Raw genomic sequence first — 27911 nt, 5'->3', positions numbered from 1 at the left:
ATGGCTGGGAAGTTTGGACTGGCCAGAGTCCACTGCACCTCAGCAAAGCAGCTGTAGCCAGACTGCCCCTCTAGATTCCTCCTCTCTGGGCAGGGCATCTCTGAAAATAACGCAGCAGCCCCAGTCAGGGGCTTATAGGTAAAACTACCATTCCCATTGGGGCAGAGCACCTGGGGGAAGGGGCAGCTGTGGGTGCAGCTTCAGCAGACTTAAATGTTCTGGCATGCTGACTCTGAAGGGAGCAGCAGATCTACCAGCACAGTGCTTGAGCTCTACTAAAAGACACACTGCCTCCTCAAGTGGATCCCTGAGCCCCGTGGTTCCTGATGGGAGACACCTCCAAGCAGGGGTTAACAAACACCTCAGAAAGGAGATCTCTGGCTGGCATCTGGTGGGTGCCCCAATGAGACAAACTTCCAGAGGAAGGAACAGATGGCAATCTTTGCTGCTCTGCAACTTCTGCTGGTGATACCCAGGCAAACAGGGTCTGGAGTCGACCTCCAGCAAACCCCAGGAGACCTGCAGCAGAGGGGCTTGACTGTTAGAAGGAAAACTAACAAACAGAAAGCAATAGCATCAACATCAACAAAAAGGATGTCCACAAAAAAACGCCATCTGAAGGTCACCAACATCAAAGACCAAAGGTAGATAAATCAGTGAAGATGAGGAAAAACCAGTGCAAAAAGGCTGAAAATTCAAAAAAACAGAACACCTCTTCTCCTCCAAAGAATCATGACCCCTTGCCAACAGGGAACAAAACTGGACAGAGAACGAGTTTGATGAACTGACAGAAGTAACCTTCAGAAGGTGGGTAATAACAAACTCCTCTGATAGAAAGGAGCATGTTCTAACCCAACACAAGGGAGCTAAGAACCTTGAAAAAAGGTTAGATGAATGGCTAACTTGAATAACCAGTTTAGAGAGAAGATAAATGACCTGATAGAGCTGAAAAACAAAGCACAAAACCTTCACGAAACATACATAAGTATCAATTGCTGAATCGATCAAGTGAAAGAAAGGATATCAGAAATTAAAGATCAACTTAATGAAATAAAGCCTGAACACAAGATTGTAGGAAAAAATGAAAAGGAATGCACAAAGCCTCCAAGAAATATGGGACTATTTGAAAAAATCAAACCTACGTTTGATTGGTGTACCTGAAATTGATGGGGAAAAGGGAACCAAGTTAGCATACACTCTTCAGGATGTTATCCAGGAGGATTTCCCCAACCTAGCAAAATAGACCAACATTCAAATTCAGAAAAACAAAGACCACCACAAAGAAACTTCTCGAGAAGAGTAACCCCAAGACACATAACTGTCAGATTCACCAAGGTTGAAATGAAGGAAAATATGTTAAGGACAGCCAGAGAGAAAGGTTGGGTTACCCACAAATGGAAGCCCATTAGACTAACAGTGGATCTCTCTGCAGAAACCCTACAGGCTAGAAGAGAGTAGAGGCCAATATTCAACATTCTTAAAGAAAAGACTTTTCAACCCAGAATTTTATATCCAGCCAAGCTAAGCTTCAAAGTGAAAAAATAAAATAAAATCCTTTACAGACAAGCAAATGCTGAGAGATTTTTGTCACCACCATCTTGCCTTACAAGAGACCCTGAAGGAAGCACTAAACATGGAAAGGAACAACTGGTACCAGCCACTGCAAAAACATACCAAATTGTAAAGGCCTTTGACACTATAAAGAAACTGCATCAACTAATGGGCAAAATAACCAACTAGCATCATAATGAAAGGATCAAATTCACACATAACAATATTAACCTTAAATGTAAATGGACTAAATGCCAACGTTAAAAGACAGAGACAGCCAAATTGGATAAGGAGTCAAGACTCATCAGTGTTCTGCATTCAGGAGACACATCTCACGTGCAAAGACACACTTAGGCTCAAATTAAAGGGATGGAAGAAGATTTACCGAACAATTAGAAAGCAAAAAAAAAGCAGGGGTTGCAATCCTAGTCTCTGATAAAACAGACTTTAAACCAACAAAGATTAAAGAAAAAGACAAAGAAAGGCATTACATAATGGTAAAGGGATCAATGCAACAAGAGCTCACTATCCTAAATGTATATGCACCCAATACAGGAGGACCCTGACTCATAAAACAAGTTCTTAGAGACCTACAAAGAAACTGAGGACAATAATAGTGTGAGACTTTAACACCCCATTGTCAATATTAGACAAATCAATGAGACAGAAAATTTAACAAGGATATTCAGGACTTGAACTCAGCTCTGGACCAACCAGACTTAATAGACATCTACAGAACTCTCCTCCCCAAATCAACAGAATATACAATCTTCTCAGCATCACATCGCACTTCTTCTAAAATCAACCACATAATTTAAAGTAAGACACTCCTCAGCAAATGTAAAAGAACAGAAATCTTAGTCTCTCAGACCACAGTACAATCAAATTAGAACTAAGGATTAAGAAACTCACTCAAAACTGCACGACTACATGGAAACTGAATAACCTCCTCCTGAACGACTACTGGGTAAATAACGAAATTAAGGCAGAAATAAACAAGTTCTTTGAAATCAATGAGAACAAACACACAACGTACGAGAATCCCATGGATACAGCTAAAACAGTCTTCAGAGGAAAATTTAGACCACTAAATGCCCACAGGAGAAAGAGGGAAAGATCTAAAATCAACACCCTGACATCACAATTAAAAGAACTAGAGAAGCAGGAGCAAACAAATGCAAAAGCTATCAGAAGACAAGAAATAACTAAGATCAGAGCAGTACTGAAGAAGATAGAGATGCAGAAACTCTTCAAAAAATTAACGAATCCAGGAGCTGGTTTTTTGTTAAGATTAACAGAATAGATAGACTGCTAGCCAGACTAATAAAGAAGAAAAGAGAGAAGAATCAAATAGACACAATAAAAAATGATAAAGGGGATATTACCACTGACTCCACAGGAATACAAACTACCATCAGAGAATACTAAAAATGCCTCTATGCAAATAAACTGGAAAATCTAGAATTAATGGATAAATTCCTTCACATATACACCCTCCCAAGAAAACCAAACACCACATATTCTCACCTGTAAGTGTGAGTTGAACAATGAGAATACACGGACACAGGGAGGGGAACATCACACACCAGGGCTTGTCAGGAGGTTAGGGGACTAGGGGCGGGATAGCATTAGGAGAAATATCTAATGTAGATGACGGGTTGTTGGGTGCAGCAAACCACCATGGCACATGTATACCTATGTAACAAACCTGCATGTTCTGCACATGTATCCCAGAACTTAAAGTACAATAAAAAAGAAAGAAAGAAAGAAAGAAAGAAATAGCAGAACAGTAGTTAGTAGAGGTAAAGAAGTAAGGGAGATAGCCAGAAATTGGTTAACAGATACAAAAGTTCAACTATATAAAAGGAATAAGTTATAGTGTTCTATAGCAGAATAGGGTGACTATAATTAACAACACTTTATTGTGTACTTTAAGATAGCTAGAAGAGTAGATTTTTAATGTTTCCAGCATAAGGAAATGAAAAATATTTGAGGTTATAGATATGTTAATCATCCTGCTTGATCATTACACATTGTGTACATGTACTGAAATATTACAATACACCCCATAAATATGTACAATTATTGTGTCCACTGAAATAATAAATTATAAAGTTATTATAATATATCAATAATAATATAAATTTATATATGATATATAATATAAATTTATAATATATTTATAATATACAATATTTTATACATTGCATTATAATTTTTAATATTATAAATTATTACTAAATAAATAATCATTAAATCAAATAAATGAAGGCTAAGAAAACAAAAGACAACAAGTGTTGGTGAGAATATGGAGAAATTGGAACCCTCATGTCCTACTGATGGAAATGTAAAATGGTGAAGCTGTTAAGGAAAATATTAAGGCAGTTCAAGAATTGAAAATAGAATTACCACATATCCCAGAAATGCCACTTCTGGGTATATACCCAAAAGAATTGAAAACAGCACATCAAAGAGATATTTGTTTACCCATATTCATAATAGCATTACTCACAAAGTCAAAAGGTGAAAGTAATCTGGGTGCCCATCAACAGATAAATGGGTAAGCAAATTTGGTTTATACATACAACAGAATATTAATCACCCTTAGAAAGGAAGAAAAATCTGACATATGCGAAAACATGAGTGAACCCTTAGAACATAACATTAGGCTAAGTGAAATAAACCTGTCACAAAAGAGCAAATATGTAATGATTCCACTTTTATGAGGTACCCAGCATACTCGATTTTATAGAGACACAAAGTAGAATGTTGGTTGCCATGGGATGGTGGAAGGGAGAAATGTAGAGTTATCATTTGAGGTGGGGGTGGGGTTCTACAACATTTCTTCCTGCATCATCTACGCCTCTGGACACTTCTCTTTGGGCAACCCATTCCCTTTGACTTCAGATAAATTTCAGGGCAAGAGATAAGGTAATGAGAATTTTAACTGCAGCTAATCTACACAGTCTCTGGCAGATAAGACTGACAAAGACCTCAAAGAATGTGGTGGGCCACCTTTACAAGGCCCATCTTCTGTTCTTGTGTTACTATGGACGCACTTCATGGAATTATCAATATAAATTAGTTTGCATAGTTGAGGAAATTATGTTACTTTGGTTTTGTTTGTTGATGACTCTGTTGGTAGAGACGGTTTTGCTATGTTACCCAGGCTGGTCTCAAATTCCTAAACTCATGCAATCTGACCACATCAACCTCCCAAAGTGCTGGGATTACAGGCATGATCTACAATGCCCAGCCAAGAGTTATTATTAAATGGGTATAAAGTTTCTGTTTTGCAAGATGAAAAGAATTCTAGAGATGTATGGCAGTGACATTGTTTGCACAACAATGTGAATGTAATTAATATCAATACACTATACACTTAAAATGATTAATACAGAAACTTTAATGTTATGTGTATTTTTCCACAATTTTTTTTTACAAAATTTAAAAAATTATGCACAACAAACAAGTGAGATTTATCCCAGAAATGCAAAAGTGGTTCAACAAGAAAGTCGATCAGTGTACTACACCATATTAGAATAAAAGAGAAAAACATGTTCATCTCATCAGATGCAGAAAAAAAATTGACAACTTTTAATACCCATCACAACAAAAACACTCAGAAAACTCTAAATGAAATAAAACTCCCTTACTAAATAAAGTATATTTATGAAAACCCCAATGCTAAAGCATACTATATTGTGAAAGACTAAAAGCTTATAACTTAAAATCAGAAAGAAAAGGAAAAAAACAAGGATGTCCATTTTTACTACTTTATTTTATTTTATTTTATTTTATTTTTTTGAGACAGAGTCTCGCTCTGTCGCCCAGGTTGGAGTGCAGTGGTGCAATCTCGACTCACTGCAAGCTCCACCTCCTGGGTTCACATCATTCTCCTGCCTCAGCCTCCCGAGTAGCTGGGACTACAGGCACCCACCACCACGCCTGGCTAATTTTTTTTATTTTTAATAAAGATGGGGTTTCACCATGTTAGCCAGGATGGCCTCAATCTCCTGACCTTGTGATCCGCCCACCTTGGCCCCCCAAAGTGCTGGGATTACAGGCATGAGCCACCACACCTGGCCCATTTTTACTGCTATTACACATAGTATTCGAAGTTCTAGCCATAGCAATTAGGCAAGAAATGAAATAAAACACATTCAAATAGGAAAGGAAAAATTCAGATCATGTGTATTTGAAGATAACATGATTCTGTATATAGAAAAATCTTATACAGTACAGATAGAAACAAGTAGAGCTAATGATTACAGCATAATTTCAGAGTACAAGATCAATGCAAAAATCAGTTGTCTCTCAGGGCTGATGCTAGTGCCTGCCATTAGGGGACCTGTAGATAGGACTGCCCAGTCCAGCAACACCCATCTTGATCCCCCTGGGGCTGAGCGGGGAGCCCAGACTACTTTGAATTCCATGATTAACATATGGTCTGAGGAAACAGAGAAGTTCCCCCAGAAAATAAGGATCAAGCCGTGCTGGATCAAGTTGTACTAGCCACAGCTGGCTTTTGCTCATAAATGCCATCTACTGATTTGTATGTCAAACTGCACAGGCCAATATAAAACTACCCACAGAGGTGAACACAGCTATAGAATCAAAGTCAAAGGCCCTACACAGTATATTTTATAGTCACACCCCATAGGAAGCAGGAGAGAAAAAGGAAAGAAAAAAAAATAGGGAGAGGAAAAACAATTCTATCTGCACAAAAATAATTTCAAAAACCAGAAGGGATAGCCTCTTCAAATAAGAAGAAACCAGCATAAGAATTCTGGCACCATGAAATGTCTTAATGTTGTAAAACCACCAAAGGATCACATGAACTCCCCAGCAATGAACTCTAACCAAACTGGCAACTCAGAAATGACAGATAAACAATTCAAAATATGGATTGCAAGTAAGCTTAGTGATCCAAGACAAGATTGAAAATCAATGCAAATAAACTACTAAAGCTGTCCAGAAAATGGAGCGACAGATAAACATCTTAAAAAGAAATCAAAGCTTCTGGAATTGAAAGACTCACTTAAGGAATTTCAGAATACAAGTGCAGGGTTTATCAACAGACTGGACCAATTTCAGAGCTTGAACACCAGTCTTTTGAACTAACTCAGACAAAAATAAAGAAAAAATAATTTTAATAATGAACAAAGTCTTCAAGAAATACATGATTATTTAAAAGGAGTAAACCTAGGGATTATTGGCATTCCTGAGAGAGAAGTAAAAGTAACCAATCTAGAAAACATATTTGAGCTAATAAGTTGAGAAAATGTTCCCAAACTTGCTAGACAGGTAGACATCCAAATACAATAAACCCAGGGAATATATGTGAGACACTATACAAAATTAACATCACCAAGGCATTTACTCACCAGGCAGTCCAAAACCAAGGCCAAAACGTAATTTTAAAGGCAACTAGAGAAAAAGGTCAGATCACATACACAGAGAACCTTGTCAAGCTAAAAGGATGCTCAGCCTATTTTCAACATTCATTTAGAAAAAAAATTCAAAAGAAGAATTTTATATTTTGCCAAACTAAGCTTCAAAAGCAAAGAAATACAATCTTGTCCAAACAAGCAAGTGCCAGGAAAATCTGTTACCATTAGATCGGGCTTATAAGAGATCATTAAGGGAATTCTAAATATGGAAATGAAAAAACAATACCTGCTACCAAAAAAACACACTTAAGTATATAGCCCACAGACTCTATAAAGCAATCACACTATAGAAACTACAAAGCAACCAGCTAACCACTTCACAATAGAATCAAAACCTCATATATCAATGTTAACATTGAAGATAAACAGTCTAAATGCAACACATAAAAGGCAAAGAGCAGGAAGTTGGATTAAAAATAAGACCCATCCTTCTACTGTCCTCAAGACTGCGAGGCCCATCTTCTACTAGTAGAAGTAGAAGACCCATCTCAGACCTAGAAGAACTATCTCAGACCTAGAAAACCCTAAAGAACCTTCCAAAAACTCCTGGAACTGATACACAACTTCAGTGAGATTTCAGTACACAAAATACATATTCAAAAATCTGTAGCATTTTTATACACCAAAAATATTCATGCTGAAAGCCAAATCAAGAACTCAATCCCATTGACAATAGCCACAGGAGAAAACCTAGGAATACAACTAACAAAGGGGGCAAAAAGGTCTCTACAAGGAGAGCTACAAAATACTGCTGAACAAAATCATAGATGACACCAACAAATGGAAAAACAGTTCATGCTTATGGATTGAAACAATCAATATCATTAAAATGGCTAGACTGCCCAAAGCTATCTACAGATTCAATGCTATTCCTATCAAACTATCAATGTCATTTTATTCTAAAATTCATATAGAACCAAAGAAGAGACCAAATCCAAAGCGATCCTAAGCAAAAAGAACACTGGGAAGCTTCACATTAGGTGACTTCAAACTATATTGTAAGTTTACAGTAACCAAGAGAGAATGTAACTGGTACAAAACACAAATTGAACAAAAGTAGAGAAGCCAGAAATAAAGCCACACACCTATAGCCATCTCATCTTCAACAAAGTTGACAAAAATAATCAGTGAGGGAAAGAATTCTCTATTTAGTATATTGAACTAGGATAACTGACAAGCCATATGCAGAATGAAACTGGAACACTTCCTTGCACTTTATATAAAAGTTAACGAGATGGATTAATGATCTAAATTCAAAACCTCAAACTAAAAGAATCCTATAGAAAAAAAAATCTATAAAATACCATTCTGGATACAGGCTTTAGAAAAGAATTTATGAATAATTCCTCAAAAGCAATTGGAACCAAAATGAATATTGACAAGTGGGACCTAATTAAAGAGCTTCTGCACAGCAAGAGAAACTACCAACAGAATAAACAGCCTACAGAATGGGACAAAATACTTGCAAACTGTGAATCCAACAATGATTCAACAGTGAGAATCCATAAGGAAGTTAGACAATTCAACAAGTTAAAAAACAAGTAACCCCATTAAAACGTGGGCAAAGGACATACGTCCTTCTGAAGAAGACATACACATGGCCAACAAGCACATGACAAAATACTCAACATCACTAATAATCAGAGAACTGCAAATCAAAACCACAGTGAGATATCATCTCATACCAGTCAAAATGGATATGATTAAAAAGCCAAAAATAACAGATATTGGTGAGACTGCAGAGAAAAGAAGACACTTATATACTACTGGTGGGAATGTAAGTTAGTTCAGCCACTATGGAAAGCAGTTTGGAGATTTCTCAAAGAACTAAAAGCAGAACTGCCATTTGATGCAGCAATTCCACTACTGGGTATGTACCCAATGGAAAACAAATTGTTCTACTAAAAAGACACATGTGCTCGTATGTCCATCCCTGCACTATTCACAGCAGTAAAGACATAGAGCCAACCAATGATGTGTCGCATAAGGAAAATGTGGTGCATTTGAATCATGCTGCGACGAAGGAGTAGGTGGTGGGATCTCACCGTGGGTCCAATTAGCCTTTTCTCTGGGTTGCTTGCTTCAGCTTCAGCAGAATTCGAAAGGCTGGAAAGGACTCCGGAAAGGCCAAGACAAAGGTGGTTTCCCGCTCGCAGAGAGCCGGCTTGCAGTTTCCAGTGGGCCTTATTCATGGACACCTGAAATCTAGGACAACCAGTCATGGACGTGTGGGCACGACTGCCGCTGTGTACAGCGCTGCCATCCTGAAGTACCTCACCACCAAGGTACTCGAACTGGCAGGAAATGCATCAAAAGACTTAAAGGTAAAGCCTATCACTCCTTGTCACTTGCAACTTGCTATTCGTGGAGATGAAGAATTGGATTCGCTCATCAAGGCTACAATTGCTGGTGATGGTGTCATTCCACACATCCACAAATCTCTGATTGGGAAGAAACCACAACAGAAGACTGTCTAAAGGATGCCTGGATTCCTTGTTATCTCAGGACTCTAAATACTCTAACAGCTGTCCTGTGTTGGTGATTCCAGTGGACTGTATCTCTGTGAAAAACACAATTTTGCCTTTTTGTAATTCCATTTGAGCAAGTTGGAAGTTTAATTAGCTTTCCAACCAATCAAATTTCTGCATTCGAGTCTTAACCATATTTAAGTGTTACTGTGGCTTCAAAGAAGCTATTGATTCTGAAGTAGTGGGTTTTGATTGAGTTGACTGTTTTTAAAAAACTGTTTGGATTTTAATTGTGATGCAGAAGTTACAGTAACAAACAATTGGTTTTGTACAGACATTATTTCCACTCTGGTGGATAAGCTCTATAAAGGTCATATCCCCCCCACCCAAAAAAAAAAAAAAAAACAGAAAATGTGGTATATATACACCATGAAATGCTATGCAGCCATTAAAAAATTCATGTCTTTGCAGCAACATAGATGCCGCTGGAGGTCATTATCTTGAGAGAATTAATCCAGCAACAGAAAACCAAATACCACATGTTCTCATATAAAAGTGAGACACAAAGGTGGAAACAATACACACGGAATTACTATAGAGGGTAGAGAGATATAAAGGCAAAGGCTGAAAAACTACCTATTGGGTACTCGTCTCACTACCTGGGTGACAGCATTATTTGTACCCTAAACTTCAGCATCACACAGTATACCCATGTAACAAATGTGAACATGCACTTCCTGAATCTAAAATAAGTCAAAAAATTTTTTAAAAAAGAAGGCATTTAGTATGGTATCATTTTAAAATCAAGCAATCAATGTCATAACTAAATACAAAATTTAAGATAAACTTGCCTTTTAAACTAAACCAGACCCTTGCAACAGAGGAGAAAAGAATATCTAATACCTAAATAAATTGAAAACTATCCCATGTTCAAGGATTGGAAGGCTTAATATTGTTAAGATGGCAATACACCTCAAAGTGATCTCAAAAGTCATGCAATCCCTACCAAAATACCAATGGTCTTTTTTCCAGAAATGGGAAAGTTGATTATTCAATTTATATACAACTACATGGTGATGAAACAGCTACGTTTTCTGGGATGTACACCCACAGACTTGTCATCATGCCCCAGGACAATTTAGGACACGGACACATCTGAGTGGGTTAAGTAACTGAACATTTAATAGAAGAAAGGAGAGAAAAGAGCAGCTTCTTATGAGACAAGGGGAAGAGGGGGAAGGAGGCAGACCCAGCAGATTTTATAGGCAGGCTGGAAAAGGCAGTGTCTGATTTACATAGAGCCCAAAGATTGGTTCAATCAGGTGTGGCATTTATATAGTGGACAGGGAAGGCGGGCCACCTCACTCTAATCTTATTATGCAAATGGACTTTCCACTTGACCAGTGCCATCTTGTCTGCTCCTTACTGTACATGTGGCTGACAAAGGGAAGGGAAGATGGAGCCGCCATTTTGAACATACCTAGTCACAGTTAGTTCTTTCCTACCAGATTCACCGGTGCAGGCTTCCAGCTTGCTTGTCTATGTCTGCAGCTCGATTTTACAGGCTGCTCTTTGCCAGAAAATGATTTGGGGTTGCTTTTCATTAAAAAGAAAAATCTTACCGAGGACTCCCAAATGCTTACTATCTGCCTAAGTAATTTCTTCTTAATTTCTGTATCAGTGAGTTCTCAGTTTCCAACTTCAAAACTTACTACAAGGTATAATAATCAAAAGTGTGGTCCTAGCATAAAGATAGACATCAAGACCAAGGGAATAAAACTGAAATCAAGAAATAAACCTAAACATCTATGGCCAATTTAGTTTCATCAAAGGTGCTTAGACCATTCAATCAGAGGAAAGAATCTCTTCAACAAATGGTGATGAGACAATTGAATGACAAAATACAAAAGAATGAAGCTCAGACCTTCCCTACCTCACTCCAAATGAAAAATATAACTGAAAATGGATGGAAAAACTTAAATATAAGAGCTAAAATTATAAAACTCTTAGAATAAAACATAGAGGTAAATCTTCATGACTTCATATTTGGCAATAGATTCATAAATTTGATACCAGAGTAGCAAAAGAAAAAATAGATAAACCAAACTTCATCAAAATTGAACTTTGTGCATCAAGAATGTAATTAGGAATGTGAAATGAAACTGACACAATGGGAGGAAATATTTTCATATTATGTATATGTAAGAGTTTACTGTTTTGAAAACATAAACAATTCTAACAGCTTCAAAAGAAAAATAAAGGCAACTTAATTTAAATAGGAAATGGACTTGAATGACATTTCTCCAAAGAAGATATACAAATGGGTAGCAGTATATTAAAAGAAGTTCAAAATCACTGGTCATTAAATACAAGTTAAAACCCCAATGATAGCTGGGTGTGGTGGCCCTCACCTGTAATCCCAGCACTTAGGAATGTCAAGGTGGGCAGATCACCTGAAGTCAAGAGTTCGAGACCAGCCTGGCCAACACGGTGAAACCCTACCTCTACCAAAAATATAAAAATTAGTCAGACGTGGTGGCACATGCCTGTAATCCCAGCTGCTCTGGGGACTGAGGCAGGAGAATTGCTTGAACCCAGGAGGGAGAGGTTGCAGGGAGCTGAGATCATGCCACTGCACTCCAGCCTGGGCAACAGAGTGAGACTCTGTCTCAAAATAAATAAATAAATAAATCCATACTGACATACCACTTTACATTCACTAGGATGGCTTTAATAAACACAGAAAATTACAAGTATTAGCAATTATGTGGAAAAACAGAAATCCTTCTACATTGCTGGAAGGGATATAAATGCCACATTCATCGTAGAAAAGTTTGGCTCTTATACAAGAAGATAAACATAAAATTACCATTTTATCCAGCAATTCAACTCCTGAGTATATACCCAAGAATTATGAAAACATGCCCATAAAGAAACATACACAAATGTTCAAAGCAAGATTATCTATAAAAACGAAAGTTGGAAAAAATGCAAATGTTCATAAACAGATGAATAACAATTTGTGATATATGTGCATGAAAAATAAAATATTTTTATCCACAAAAAAGAATGAAGTACTGATGTATGCTACAACTTAGATGAGCCTCCAAAATATTGTAAGTGTAAGGACCCTGAAACAAAAGGTCGCATATGCTATGAGTTCTTTATATATCCATAACAGGCAAACCCATAGAGACAGAAAGAAGATTAGAGGTTATTACATGATGGAGTGGGGAAATGGAGTAATTATTTAATGAATATAATGTGTTTTTGTGGTGTGATAAAAACATTTTAAACCAGAGAAAGCTGATGGTTGCACAACATTGTGAATACATTAAATACCACTTAGGTGTATGCTTTCAACTGGTTAATTGTATGTTGTGTGAATTTTACTTCAATTTTTAAAATGGCCTAACTCCCTGTTTTACAGATTTAATGCAATCCTGTCAAAATCCCCATTGGCTCCTTTGAAGAAATTGACAAGTTAATCCTAAATTTCATATGAAGATTCAAGGGACCCAGAATAGTGAAAACAGCATTGAAAAAGGACAACAAAAGACTCACATTCCTTGATTTAGTAAGTTGATATTAATACAAAGGTACAGTAATTAAGACTTCAAGACAGTGTACTATAGGCATTAGGACAGACATACAGATCAATGGAGTAGAATTGAGAGCCCCCCAAAAAAACCCTTCACACATTTATAGTCAATTGGATTTTGACAAGGTTGTCAAGACAATTCAACAGAGGTAAAAATAGCCTTTTCAAAAATGGTGCAGTGACAACTGAGGTGATGTTTACATGGTATCTGATAGACACCAAATTCCAATTCTTACCTGTACAAATCATTTTAGTTTACACTCAATGAATCCTTCCCTCTTCCATCCACCTACTCTTTCCCATCACACACCTCTACACCTATATGTAAAGCATCCCAACCCATCTGAAACCCCTACTCTGATTCTCACAGCAAATATTTTAAGGCCTATTTCAATCCACAGGAATGCAGGAAACCCACCTAGGTTAAGCCATTCTTTCCCATTCTCAAATAAACTGTGTGTAACAATGATGCCCATTTTCATCCTATGACATAATATTTTGTATTTTCTAACTTGTTGATAATTGCTTCCATTTCACCTAAAACATGCATTTTGTTTCTCCTTGGGTAGATTTTTGTTGTTGTTGTTATTATTATTATACTTTAAGTTCTGGGATACATGCGCAGAACATGCAGGATTGTTAAATAGGTATACACATGCCATGGTGGTCTCCTGCACCTATGAACCTGTCATCTACATTAGGTATTTCTCCTAATGCTATGCCTCCCCTAGCCCTCCACCTCTTGACAGGCCCCAGTGTGAGATGTTCCCCACCCTGTGTCTATGTGTTCTCATTGTCAACTGCCACTTATGAGTGAGAACATACGGTGTTTGGTTTTCTGTTCCTGTGTTAGTTTACTGAGAATGATGGCTCCCAGCTTCATCTATGTCCCTGCAGAGGACATGAACTCATCTTTTTTATGCCTGCATAATATTCATTGTGTATATGTGCCCCATTTTCTTTATCCAGTCTGTCATTGATGGACATTTGGGTTGATTCCAAGTGTTTGCTATTGTGATAGTGCCATGATAAACAAATGTGTGCATGCGTCTTTATAATAGAATAATTTATAATCCTTTGGGTATATACCCAGTAATGGGATTGCTGAGTCAAATGGTATTTCTAGTTCTAGATCCTTGAGGAATTGCCACACTACCTTCCACAATGATTTAACTAATTTATACTCCCACAAACAGAGTCAAAGCATTTCTATTTCTCCACATCCTCTTCAGCATCTGTTGTTTCCTGACTTTTTAGTGATCGCCATTCTAATCGGCATGAGATGGTATCTCGTTGTTTTTATTTGCATTTCTCTAATGACTAGTGATGATGAGCTTTTTTTCATGTTTCTTGGCCACATAAATGTCTTCTTTTGAAAAGTGTCTGTTCACATGCTTGTTGATGGAGATGGTTTTTTTTTTTCAAATTTGTTTAAGTTCTTGTAGATTCCGGATATTAACCTTTTGTCAGATGGACCGATTGTAAAAATTTTCTCCCATTCTGTAGGTTGCCTGTTCACACTGATGATAGTTTATTTTGCTGTGTAGAAGCTCTTTAGTTTAATTAGATCTCACTTGATTTTGTTGCTGTTGCTTTTGGTGTTTTAGTCATGAAGTCTTTGCCCATGTCTATGTCCTGAATGCTATTTCCTAAGTTTTCTTCTAGGGTTTTTGTGGTTTTAGGTCTTATGTTTAAGTCTTTAATCCATCTTCAGTTAATTTTTGTATAAGGTTTAATGAAGGGGTCCAGTTTCATTTTTCTCCATATGGCTAGCCAGTTTTCCCAACACCCATTTATTAAATAGGAAATCCTTTCCCAATGCTTGTTTCTGTCAGGTTTTTCAAAGGTCAGATGGTTGTAGATGTGTGGCTTTATTTCTGAGGCCTCTGTTCTGTTCCATTGGTCTATATATCTGTTTTGGTATCAGTACCATGCTGTTTTGGTTACCGTAGCCTTGCAGTATAATTTGAAGTCCGGTAGCATGATACCTCCAGTTTTATTCTTTTTGCTTAGGATTTTCTTGGCTATACAGGCTCTCTTTTGGTTCCACATACAATTTAAAGTAGTTTTTTCCAATTCTATGAAGAAAGTCAATGGTAGCTTGATGGGGATAGCATTGAATCTATAAATTACTTTGGGCAGTATGGCCATTTTCATGATATTGATTCTTCCTATCCATGAGGATGGAATGTTTTTCCATTTGTTTATGTCGTCTCTTATTTCCTTGAGCAGTGATTTGTACTTCTTGAAGAGGTGCTTCACATCCCTTCTAAATTGATTCCTAGGTGTTTTATTCTCTTTGTGGCAATTGTGAATGGGAGTTCACTCGTGATTTGGCTCTCTGTTTGTTTATTATTGGTGTCTAGGATGCTTGTGATTGTTGCACAATGAATTTGTATTCTGAGACTTTCCTGAAGTTGCTTATCAGCTTAAGGAGATTTGAGGCTTAGACGATGAGATTTTCTAAATGTACAATCACATCATCTGCAAACAGTGACAATTTGACTTCCTCTCTTTCTATTTGAATACCCTAATTTCCTTTTCTTGCCTGACTGACCTCACCAGAACTTCCAATACTATGTTGAATAGGAGTGGTGAGAGAGGGCATCCTTTTCTTGAGTCAGTTTTCAAAGGAAATGCTTCCAACTTTTGCCCATTCAGTATGATGTTCGCTATGGGTTTGTCATAAATAGCTCTTATTATTTTGAGATACGTTCCATCAATACCTCATTTATTTAGAGGTTTTAGCATGAAGAGGTATTAAATTTTTTGAAGGCCTTTTCAGCATCTATTGAGATAATGATGTGGTTTTTGTCATTGGTTCTGTTTATATGATGGATTACATTTATTGATTTGTGTATGTTGAATCAGCCTTGCATTCCAAGGATGAAGCCAACTTGATCGTGGTGATAAGCTTTTTGATGTGTTGCTGGATTTGGTTTGCCAGTATCTTACTGTGGATTTTCACATTGATGTTCATCAGGTATACGGACCTGAAATTTTCTTTTTCTCTTGTGTCTCTGCCAGGTTTTTGTATCAGGATGATGCTAGCCTCATAAAATGATTTAGGGAGAATTCCCTCTTTTTCTATTGTTTGGAATAGTTTCAGAAGGAATAGGACAGGCCGGGCGCGGTGGCTCAAGCCTGTAATCCCAGCACTTTGGGAGGCCGAGACGGGCGGATCACGAGGTCAGGAGATCGAGACCATCCTGGCTAACATGGTGAAACCCCGTCTCTACTAAAAATTACAAAAAACTAGCCAGGCGAGGTGGCAGGCGCCTGTAGTCCCAGCTACTCGGGAGGCTGAGGCAGGAGAATGGCGTAAACCCGGGAGGCGGAGCTTGCAGTGAGCTGAGATCCGGCCACTGTACTCCAGTCTGGGCGACAGAGCGAGACTCCGTCTCAAAAAAAAAAAAAAAAAAAAAAACAGAAGGAATAGGATCAGCTCCTCTTTGTACCTCTGATAGAATTTGGCTTTGAATCAGTGTTTTGTTTTGTTTTTTGTTGTTGTTGTTTTGTTTTGTTTTTTGTTTGGTTTGGTTTGGTTGGTAGGTTCTTCATCACTGCCCCAATTTCAGAACTTGTTATTGGTCTATTCATGGATTCTACTTCTTCCTGGTTTAGTCTTGGGAGGGTGTATGTGTCTAGGAATTCATCCACTTCTTCTAGATTTTCTGGTTTACTTGCATAGAGGTGTTTATAGTATTCTCTGAGGGTAGTTTGTATTTCTGTGAGATCAGTGGTGATATGCCCTTTATCATTTTTATTGTATCTATTTGATCTTCTCTCTTTTCTTCTTTATTAGTCTAGCTACTGGTCTATTTTCTTAATCTTTTCAAAAAACAACTTCTGGATTCATTGATTGTTTGAAGGAGCTTTCGGGTCTCTATCTTCTTCAGTTCTGCTCTGATCTTAGTTATTTCATGTCTTCTGCTAGTTTTGAATTGTTAGCTCCTGCTTCTCTAGTTCTTTTAATTGTGATGTTAGAGTGCCGATTTTAGATATTTCCCACTTTCTCCTGTGGGCATTTAGTACTATAAATTGCTCTCTAAACACTGATTTACATGTGACCCAGAGATTCTAATATATTGTGTCTTTGTTCTCATTGGTTTCAAAGAACTTATTTATTTCTGCCTTAATTTTATTATTTACTCAGTATTCATTCAGGAGCAGGTTGTTCTGTTTACATGTTGTTGCATGGTTTTCAGTGAGTTTCTGAATCCTGAGTTCTAATTTGATTACACTGTGGTCTGAGAGACTGTTTGCTATGATTTCCATCTTTTGCATTTGCTGAGGAGTGTTTTATGTCCAATTATGTGGTCAATTTTAGAATAAGTGCAATGTAGTGCTAAGAAGAATGTATATTCTGTTGATTTGGAGTGGAGAGTTCTGTAGATGTCTATTAGGTCTGCTTGGTCCAGAGCTGGGTTCAAGTCCTGGATATCCTTGTTCATTTTGTGTCTCATTGGCCTGTCTAATATTGACAGTGGGTTGTTAAAGTCTCCCATTATTATTGTTTGGGAGTCTAAGTCTCTTTGTAGGTCTCTAAGAACTTGCTTTATGAATCTGGGTACTCCTGTATTGACTATATATATATTTAGGATAGTTAGCTCTTTTTGTTGCATTGATCTCTTTACCTTTATGTAATGGCCTTCTTCATCTCTTTTGATCTTTGTTGGTTGAAAGTCTGTTTTATCCGAGACTAGGTTTGTAAACCCTGCTTTTTTTTTTTTCTTTCCATTTGCTTGGTAAATCTTCCTCCATTCCTTTATTTTGAGCCTATGTATGTCTTTGTACATGATATGGGTGTCCTGAACACCAATGGGTCTTGACTCATTATCCAACCTGCCAGTCTGTGTCTTTTAACTAAGGCATTTATCTCATTCAATTTAAAGTCAATATTGTCATACGTAAATTTGATCCTGTCATTATGATGTTGGCTGATTATTTTGCCCATTAGTTGATACAGTGTCTTCATAGTGTCAATGGTCTTTACAATTCGGTATGTTTTTGCAGTGGTTGGTACCGATTTTTCTTTTCCATATTTAGTGCTTCCTTCAGGAGCTCTTGTAAGGCAGACATGGTGGCAACAAAATCCCTCAGCATTTGTTTGCCTGTAAAAAATGATATTTCTCCTTTGCTTATGAAGTTTAGTTTGGCTGGATATGAAATTCTGGGTTGAAAATTCTTTTCTTTAAGAATGTTGAGTATTGGCCCCTGCTGTCTTTTGGCTTGTAGAGTTTCTGCCAAGAGATCTGCTGTTAGTCTGATGAACTTCCCTTTGTAGGTAATCTGACCTTTCTTTCTGGCTGCCCTTAACATTTTTCCCCTTCATCTCAACCTTGGTGAATCTGACGATTATGTGTCTTGGTGTTGCTCTTCTCAAAAAGTATCTTTGTGGTGTTCTCTGTATTTCCTGAATTTGAATGTTGGCCCGTCTTTCTAGGTTGAGGAAGTTCTCCTGGATAATATCCTGAAGAGTGTTTTCCAACTTAGTTCCATTCTCCTCATCACTTTCAGGTACACCAATCAAATGTAGATTTGATCTTTTCACATAGTTCCATATTTCTTGGAGGCTTTGTTTGTTCCTTTTCATTCTTTTTTCTCTCATCTTGTCTTCATGCTTTATTTCATTAACTTGATCTTTAATCTCTGATATTCTTTTTTCTGCTTGATCAATTTGGCTATTGATACTTGTGTATGCTTCATGAAGTTCTCATGCTGTGTTTTTCAGCTCCATCAGGTCATTTATGTTTTTCTCCAAATTGGTTATTCTAGTTAGCAATTCATCTAACCTTTTTTCAAGGTTCTTAGCTTTCTTGCATTGGGATAGAATATGATCCTTTAGCTCAGAGAGTTTGTTTTCACCTACCTTCTGAAGCCTACTCCTCTCAATTCATCAAACTCACTCTCCGTCTAGTTTTGTTCCCTTGCTGGCAAGGAGTTGTGGTCCTTTGGAGGAGAAGAGGCATTCTGGTTTTTGAAATTTTCAGATTTTTTGTATTGGTTTTTCCTCATCTTTATGAATTTATCTACCTTTGGTCTTTGATGCTGGTGACCTTTGTATGAGATTTTTGTTGATGTTGATGCTATTTCTTTCTGTTCATTAGTTTTTCTTCTAACAGTAAGGCCCCTCTTCTGCAAGTCTGCTGGAGTTGCTAGAGGTCCACTCCAGACCCTCTTTGCCTGGGTATCACCAGTGGAGGCTGCAGAACAGCAAAGACTGCTGCCTTCTCCTTCCTCCGAAAGCTTCATCCCAAAGGGGCACCCACCAGATGCCACCCAAAGCTCTCCTGTATGATGTGTCTGTTGACCCCTGCTGGAATGTGTCTCCCCATCAGGAGACTTGGGGGTCAAGCACCCACTTGAGGAAGCAGTCTGTCTCTTAGCAAAGCTCAAGCACTGTGCTGGGAGATCTGCTGATCTCTTTAGAGCTGGCAGGCAGGAAAGTTTAAGTCTGCTGAAGCTGCGCTCATAGCCGCCCCTTCTCCCAGGTGCTCTGTCCAGGGAGATGGACACTTTATGTACAAGCCCTGACTGGGACTGCAGCCTTTCTTTCAGAGATGTCCTGCCCAGAGAGGAAGAATCTAGAGAGGCAGTCTAGCTACAGTGGCTTTGCTGAGCTGCAGTGGGCTCCACCCAGTTCTAACTTCCTTGTGGCTTTGTTTACACTGTGAGGGGAAAACCACCTACTCAAGCCTTAGTAATGGTAGATGCCCCTCCCCCCACCAAACTCCAGCATCCTGGGTCAACTTCAGACTGCTGTGCTGGCAGAGAGAACTTCAAGTCAGTGGATCTTAGCTCGCTGGGCTCCATGGGGGTTGGATCCGTTGAGCTAGACCCCTTGGCTCCCTGGCTTCAGCCCCCTTTCCAGCGGAGTGAACAGCTCTGTCTCACTGGTGTTCCAGGTGCCACTGGTGTATGAAATAAAGAACTACTGCAGCTAACTGAGTGTCTGCCCAAACAGCTGCCCAGTTTTGTGCTTGAAACCCAGGGCCCTGGTGCTGTAGGCACCTGAGGGAATCTTCTGGTCTGCAGGTTGCTGAGACTGTTGGAAAAGCATAGTATCTGGGCAGGAATGCACAGTTCCTCATGGCAGGGTTTCTCACAGCTTCCCTTGGCTAGGGGAGGGAGTTCCCTGGCGCCTTGAGCTTTCCAGGTGAGGTGATGCCCCACCCTGCTTCTGCTCACTCTCCATGGGCTGCAGCCACTGTCTAACCAGTTCAAATGAGATGAGCTGGGTACTGTTTGGATGAACGGAGGCAAGATGGTGCACTTCCGGGTTCTTCATCCCCCAACTTTTCCCGCGAGTGCGAAAATGCAGCCGGCGACCCGGGAAGGTGCAGACCAACTAGGCATGCGCCAGGTGATGTCAATCCGAAGAGACCAAGATTTACCTGGTTGCACCTGCGGAACGCCCCCGACACGCCAGTGCCCCACCTATCGCCCTCCCACTCCTAGAAAAGCCGCTCCGGACTAATGCCACGCACGGACTTCCCAGCTTCCCCACTGCGGTCGGGACTGTCGGAACTCCGTCCAAGAGCTCCACGGGCGACTCTGTGGGCCTCATTTGCCGGAGGCCGACAGACCTCTCCCCACCCACCTTCTTCCCCTGAAGCTAGGTGACCAAAATAAACTTGCAGTTTTGCTCCTACACTTGCCTAGTCGCTGGTTCTTTTGTGCCCGCTCTGGTGGTCTTAGAAAAACAAGTCAGTTGGTGCCGAAACCCGGGAGGAGACCCCTCCTCAGGGCCCCCAGAGTCTGGGGAGCCTCCTCCTCCTCCTCCTCGTTCCATGCCGCAGACGGACCAGGACCTGAGACCCGCTTCCCTCACTCTCACGGCCTCTCTGGGGTAAGTGCCCTTGTCTCCTCTTTACCTCCCTCAGCCAAAATCCTGCGCAGGTCCGAGGTCCATTTGGAGCCACCAAGTGGCTTGGGAGCCACCACGTGGCTCGGGAGACCCGTTCAGGACGGAGACATCCACCTGAAGGTAATCTCCACTTTGGCTTCAAGAGCCTCCAGTCTGTCTCTGCTGGTTCCAAAGGACGCTTTGAAGCCAGGCAGGGATCCATTTCCATTTCCATTGTGTCCATTGTGTCGGTAAAGAGGAAACAAATGGGAAACCCCCAGTCCAAATTTCCAAAGAGCACCCCCTTGGGGTGCCTCCTAGCCAATTTAAAAACCTTACAGCTTGAACAAGACCTTAGGAAATTTCTGCCAGCGGTTGGGCAAGTGGTCTGAAATTACGTACATACAAGGCTTTTGGGCCTTACGCTCTCATCCCGACCTGTGTAGCCGGTGCTCTTCAGCCCAAGTTATGCTAGCCAAGGACGCTGGCTCACAGGAACCCGAAAAAGAGGAGTCTTCATTCCTTTCTGTTCAGCCGGAGGATCTAGGGTTCCCCTCACTTCCGCCCTATACTTCTCCTCCCTCCGCCCAGACTCCTCCTTCCTCTTCCTTACCTACTAGTAATCCACTCAGTCCCGTACTTCCTTCGGGGCCCCCAACTGGCTGTCTTGAGTCTCCTGTCTCTGCACACACCCGCTCTAAGTGCCCTGCTGATGCCTCCACTCCTGCCCCACACCCTCCTACAGTGTTAGCGCCTTTGCGAGAGGTGGCTGGGGCGGAGGGGGTAGTCAGAGTACATGTCCCTTTTTCATTGGCTGATCTTTCCAAAATTGAGAAGCGTTTAGGGGATTTCTCAGCTAATCCCACCATCTACACAAAGGAATTTAGATACCTTTGTCAGGCCTATGACCTAACTTGGCATGACCTCCAGGTTATCCTAACCTCCACCCTAAACCCTGAGGAGCAAAAGCGCATCCTAGTGGCCGCCAGGCAGCATGCCAACCAACTACATTTAACTGATGCCGCCATCCCACTAGGGAAGCAAGCAGTCCCCTCGGCAGACCCAGACTGGAACTACCAAGCAAACCAACCTGGGCGCCATAGGCGAGACATAATGGTTCAGTGTTTGTTGGCTGGTATGCAAGCAGCCTCAAACAAAACTGTAAATTTTAACAAATTAAAAGAAATTATTCAAAATCCAGAAGAAAATCCAGCCGCATTCTTAAATAGGCTGACTGAGGTTCTAATCCAATATACCCAGTTAGATCCGGCCTCCCCGACAGGGGCCACCATTTTGGCGTCTTATTTCATTTCTCAATCAGCTCCTGACATTCATAAGAAACTTCAAAAGGTAGAGGATGGTCCTCAGGCACCAATACAAGACCTGGTTAAATTAGCCTTTAAGGTCTATAACTCCAGAGAGGAGACGGCTGAGGCAGTGCGACAGGCACGCCTCAAACAGAAGGTCCAGCTCCTAGCAGCGGCTTTACAGCCCAGTTGTAACCCCAGACCAGAGAGCACACACCCCACAGACTCCAAGGCCACGAAAGGAGCCTGCTATAAGTGCGGCAAGGCAGGACACTATGCCAACAGGTGTCCGCAAGGTCCCCGAGTCCCAATGCAGCCTTGCTATAAGTGCAAGGCGTCAGGACATTGGGCCAATGAATGCTCTAACCCTCGTCCACCAGCAGCCCCCTGCCCTGCTTGCCAGCAGAGAGGACACTGGAAGTCTGATTGCCCCACCCTGAGAACAGGTGCTGCGTCTCCACGTGACCCCCTTTCCCAGGATCCTGGGAGCTCCTTCCAGCTCCTACATCTGGACGACAACTACAACTGAAGGTGCCGAGACTCGGGGACCCCCATCACCCTCGCCGAGCCGCGGGTAACTCTCCTGGTAGCGGGTAAGACAATTAATTTTTTAATAGATAGCGGGGCTACCTATTCTGTTTTGCCGTCCTTCTCTGGACCTAGCCTTCCATCCGATATCTCTGTAGTAGGAGTAGACGGGAAGCCATCCACCCCACGAAAAACTCCACTCCTCAGTTGCTGCCTGGCCAACAACTACTTTGCGCACTCGTTCCTCATTATACCCTCATGCCCTACCCCCTTACTAGGCCGAGACATCCTGAGCACCTTAAAGACCTCCGTATGCATTCCCACCAACCCATCCACTCCCCTTCAACCCCCTCATGACCTGTTGCTCATGCTTTGTGCAAGCGCACATGCTCCTTCTATATCGCCCCCACCCCCCATCTTTCCTATTTCTGTACACCCTCAAGTGTGGGACACTTCCACCCCGGTCATAGCTGCCCACCACCCACCAGTTCTCGTCAAGCTCAAAGATTCCACTCGTTTCCCAAACCGCCCCCAATTCTCTCTCTCTCCTACACATCTACAAGGTTTAAAGCCAATTATCATGCGACTACTTAGCCAACATATTCTTGTCCGCACACATTCCCCCTGTAACACTCCAATACTTCCAGTTAAAAAGGCGGATGGAATGTATAGGTTAGTACAGGATCTTCGGCTAGTCAATGAAGCCACCCGTCCCACGCACCCTGTAGTTCCCAACCCTTACACCCTTCTGTCCCATATCCCCACCAATTCTACTTATTTTACTGTGCTAGACCTTAAGGATGCTTTCTTTACCATACCCCTACACACAGACTGCCAGTTCCTTTTTGCTTTCACATGGGAGGACCCAGACACACATACCTCCACTCAACTGACGTGGACAGTCCTCCACAAGGGTTCCGGGACAGCCCCCATTTCTTTGGTCAGGCCTTAGCAAAAGACCTTGCCTCCTGCCCTCTCACTAATAGCAAAGTTCTGCAGTATGTAGATGATCTCCTAATCTGTAGCCCTACCGAACAAGACTCTCTTCTAGACACTGCAACTCTCCTCAACCATTTAGGCTCATTAGGTTATAGAGTATCTAAACACAAGGCCAAATTTCTTGCCAAACCGTCATATACTTAGGAATTGAAATCACCCCAACAACCCGGTCACTAACTACTGACCGCATGGCCCTAATACGTAACCTTCTTCCCCCTCAAGATGCAAAAGAAATTCAATCCTTCCTAGGTCTAATAGGTTTCTTCAGACATTGGATCCCCAATTTTGGAATCCTAGCCAACCTTTATACGCCACAGTTAAAGAAACCCCACATGGGCCTTTGTCCAACCCCAAGTTAATCTCGACTCATTTCACCCGCTTAAAAGCTTGCCTTCTCTCACAACCCACTCTCTCACTGCCTGATTTCCAGCGTCCTTTCCAACTCTTTACAGATGAAAGGCAGAAAGTGGCAGTTGGTCTCTTAGCCCAGCCTGTTGGTAACACCCACCATCCTGTGGCCTATCTATCCAAACTGCTAGACCCAACTGTACAAGGCTGGCAACCCTGTCTGCGTGCGTTAGCAGCAGCAGCCTGCCTGACCCAGGAAGCAAAAAAGCTCATTAGAGGCAGTAATCTAACAGTCTTCTCCACACACCGTCTTCAGGATCTCATCTCTCATAAAAGTATTAGCCACTTAACTCCATCCGGCTCCAACTTTTCCATCTCTTATTCATAGAAGACCCCACTGTTACTTTAGAAGTTTGCTCCTCTCTAAATCCAGCCACTTTACTGCCAGACTCTCTTAAACCACCCCATACTAAACATTCTTGTCCTGAGGTCCTGGAGGCTCAACCCCCCAGCCACCTACACTTGCATGACCAGCCCCTTCAGAATGCACAACTGACCCTATTTGTGGATGGCAGCTCCTTTATCAACCCTCAAGGAAACAGACAGGCAGGATATGCAGTAGTTACCTCTTCCACAGTTTTAGAGGCAAAACCCCTACCACAAGGGACCACATCACAGCAGGCAGAACTCACTGCACTAACCAAGGCACTCCTACTATCAAAAGGAAAAACAGTAAACATATACACATATTCGAAATATGCTTTTCTAATCGCACACACCCATTCAGTCATCTGGAAAGAGAGAGGGTTTTTAACCACTGGCGGTACCCCTATTATTAACAAAAACCAAATACTCAAACTACTAGATGCACTGTCAGCACCTTCCAAGGTAGCCATTATACATTGTAAAGGGCACCAAACTTCATCTAACCCGGTAGCAGCTGGCAACAATTTCGCTGACGTCACTGCCAAGTCAGCCGCCGGATTTTCCACCCCTAAGCCTCCTTCTGCCTGTTTTCTCTCCCCCCAGTATGCCCCTAATTACACTCAGGAAGAAAAGGCTAAGCTATTACAAAATCCAACACCCAAACTAACTACAGGTGACTGGATATATATTGATAACAAACTAGTTATTCCTGAAACACAACTCCATACCATTCTAACAGACATACATAATTCTTTACATATAGGACCCAAAGCCTTATATCATTTCCTAAATCCCCTCCTCCACTGTCCAACACTACAAAAACACTTACTTACAATCAACCAGCAGTGCTCTACCTGCCTAAAGGCAAATCCTCAAGGCGCATTGCGTAATCCCTATCCCAGCCATCAACTCAGAGGACACCAACCAGGTGAAGATTGGCAAATTGATTTCACACATATGCCAAGACATAAAAAATTCAAATACCTCTTAACCCTTGTGGACACCTTTTCAGGGTGGATCGAGGCCTATCCTACCACAGGAGAAACCGATAACATTGTTGCCTCTATACTCACTGAACATATTATTCCTAGGTTTGGCCTCCCGGTCACTCTTCAATCCGACAATGGTCCAGCATTCATCTCTAAGGTAGTCCAACAGGTGGCAGCCTCCTACACATCACCTGGAAACTCCACATCCCTTATAGGCCTCAGTCTTCTGGTAAGGTAGAAAAGGCTAACGGACTCATCAAACAGCAGCTCACCAAACTCTCAATCGAAACCCGGCAGTCGTGGGCAACTCTCCTTCCCTTAGCCCTGACCCGGCTGCGGGCAGCACCTCGAAGCCCAACAGGCCTCAGTCCATTCGAATTAGTCTACGGACGGCCCCTAACCCTCCAACAAATACCTTCCCTGCCAGCCCCTTTGGCGAACTACCTCCCATATCTCACTCTTCTCAGACAACTCCTAAGACAACACGCTGAGTTAGCACACCCTCCTCCAACAGACGCCTACAACCCGCATCTCTCCCTCAGTCCCGGAGACCAAGTACACATAAAAGATATCCAAGCCAAAGACTTACAGCCCAGGTGGAAAGGCCCATACATTGTCCTCCTGTCTACACATACAGCAGCAAAACTCCTAGGACACCCGCATTGGATTCATATTTCCCAGCTAAAAAGGGCCCCCACCGGGAACAATCAGTGGACATCAGTTCAACTTTCCCCCACTTGCCTCAAACTTACAAAACTTTCTTAACTAGTTCATGCTCCCTGACCCCTGGGGCTTAGCTTGCTTTCTCACCATCCTCTACATAAACCTATCAGACTTTCAATACATAACCCCAGACCCATATCTACCTCCAGGCAATAGTCCAGAGCAGTGGTTTTCCCATCTCCTAACCTTCATCGAACATCTCCAGTGGCAAGGGACACTCCGTGACTACACTGAAAATGAAGTCTCATTTTATACTTATATTGCTGTTTCACTCATACACTCAGACCTTTGCTATTCCACCTACTGTATGGCAATTTTTTTCTCATCACTGAAACTTGGCCACAAGACAGCCGAACACACTCAATAGTACATAGTTCTGCCAGTTGTCTTCCTTAAGGCTAGCAAACTTCTCTCCACACAATAGAGACCCCCTTCTCATGGCTCACACTTATCCGCCAAAGGCTAAACTTAACCTACACTGTGAATATAACCAATCTCTCCCACTGCTTCCTCTGTGAGGCTTTAGAAGGCCCCCGCCTATGGCAGCCCCCTGCCCATGGCCTTCAACACAACTGGTCTCTCTCTAAAACTCTTAACCATACAGCCATTAACTGATCCCTCTATGTCCCCGTGTCCTTGGTCCCCAGTCTAACTTTATACAGCCAGGCAGAAGTAGCAGAGCTTTTCCAGCAACTTTCCATGCCACTACGCCACTTCCGTCAAAAATGGGCTGTTTTCCTCCCTCTAGTTATTGGAATCAGCTGAAAGCCTGGCCTCCCTGCAGCGCCGAACTACCTCAATAGCCCAGGTAGCTGCCCAAAACAGGCGAGCCCTAGGCTTGTTTACAGCTGAAAAAGGAGGCACTTGTCTCTTCCTTGGAGAAGAGTGCTGCTATTATGTTAGCAAGTCAGGCCTAGTAGACACTAACATTCGAACCCTCAATAAAATAAAAACTGAGATACAGAACCTTAATACCTCAACCTTGCTGGGACCTTCCTTCTGGGTTTTGCCCCTATTCCAACAAATGCTTCCATTCCTCGTTCCTATACTAATACTGTGCCTTATTTTATTCTTCATCCGTACGTCCAAATGCCAACCATGGGCCCCGACCTTAACAGCGCCCCTTAACAGCAGGAAGTAGCCAGACAGACCACGGCGCCCCTTTATCACTATTATCAATAAAAGGTTGGACTGTTTGGATGAACGGAGGCAAGATGGTGCACTTCCAGGTTCTTCATCCCCCAACTTTTCCCGCGCGCGCGAAAATGCAGCCGGCGACCCGGGAAGGTGCAGACCAACTAGGCATGCGCCAGTTGATGTCAATCCGAAGAGACCAAGATTTACCTGGTCGCACCTGCAGAACGCCCCCGACACACCCGTGCCCCACCTATCGCCCTCCCACTCCTAGAAAAGCCGCTCCGGACGAATGCCATGCACGGACTTCCCAGCTTCCCCACTGCGGTCGGGACTTTCGGAACTCCGTCCGAGAGCTCCACGGGCGACTCTGTGGGCCTCATTTGCCGGAGGCCGACAGACCTCTCCCCACCCACCTTCTTCCCCTGAAGCTAGGTGACCAAAATAAACTTGCAGTTTTGCTCCTACACTTGCTTAGTCGCTGGTTCTTTTGTGCCCGCTCTGGTGGTCTTAGAAAAACAAGTCAGGTACCTCA

General features: G+C 41.6%; 2 protein-coding genes across 3 annotated transcripts in view; one reads left to right on the top strand and one right to left on the bottom strand.

Moving 5' to 3' along the window:
• Positions 1 to 27911, bottom strand: part of LOC117092015 (cytochrome P450 2C9-like) — a 91211-nt gene that overhangs the window by 26193 nt on the left and 37107 nt on the right. The window lies entirely within an intron of this gene.
• Positions 272 to 9852, top strand: LOC117092023 (histone H2A.Z-like; the record flags this gene model as incomplete). Its single annotated transcript, XM_033225150.1, has 2 exons — positions 272 to 317; positions 9105 to 9852. Coding segments are annotated over 2 exons (423 nt in total), but the record flags the coding sequence as incomplete, so codon positions are not given.

This window comes from Trachypithecus francoisi, unplaced genomic scaffold (genome assembly GCF_009764315.1).
Source record: "Trachypithecus francoisi isolate TF-2019V2 unplaced genomic scaffold, Tfra_2.0 Contig01436, whole genome shotgun sequence".
NCBI lineage: Eukaryota > Metazoa > Chordata > Mammalia > Primates > Cercopithecidae > Trachypithecus > Trachypithecus francoisi.
Note: the sequence above shows the minus strand (reverse complement) of the source record. Positions and strands in the feature narration are given on the sequence as shown.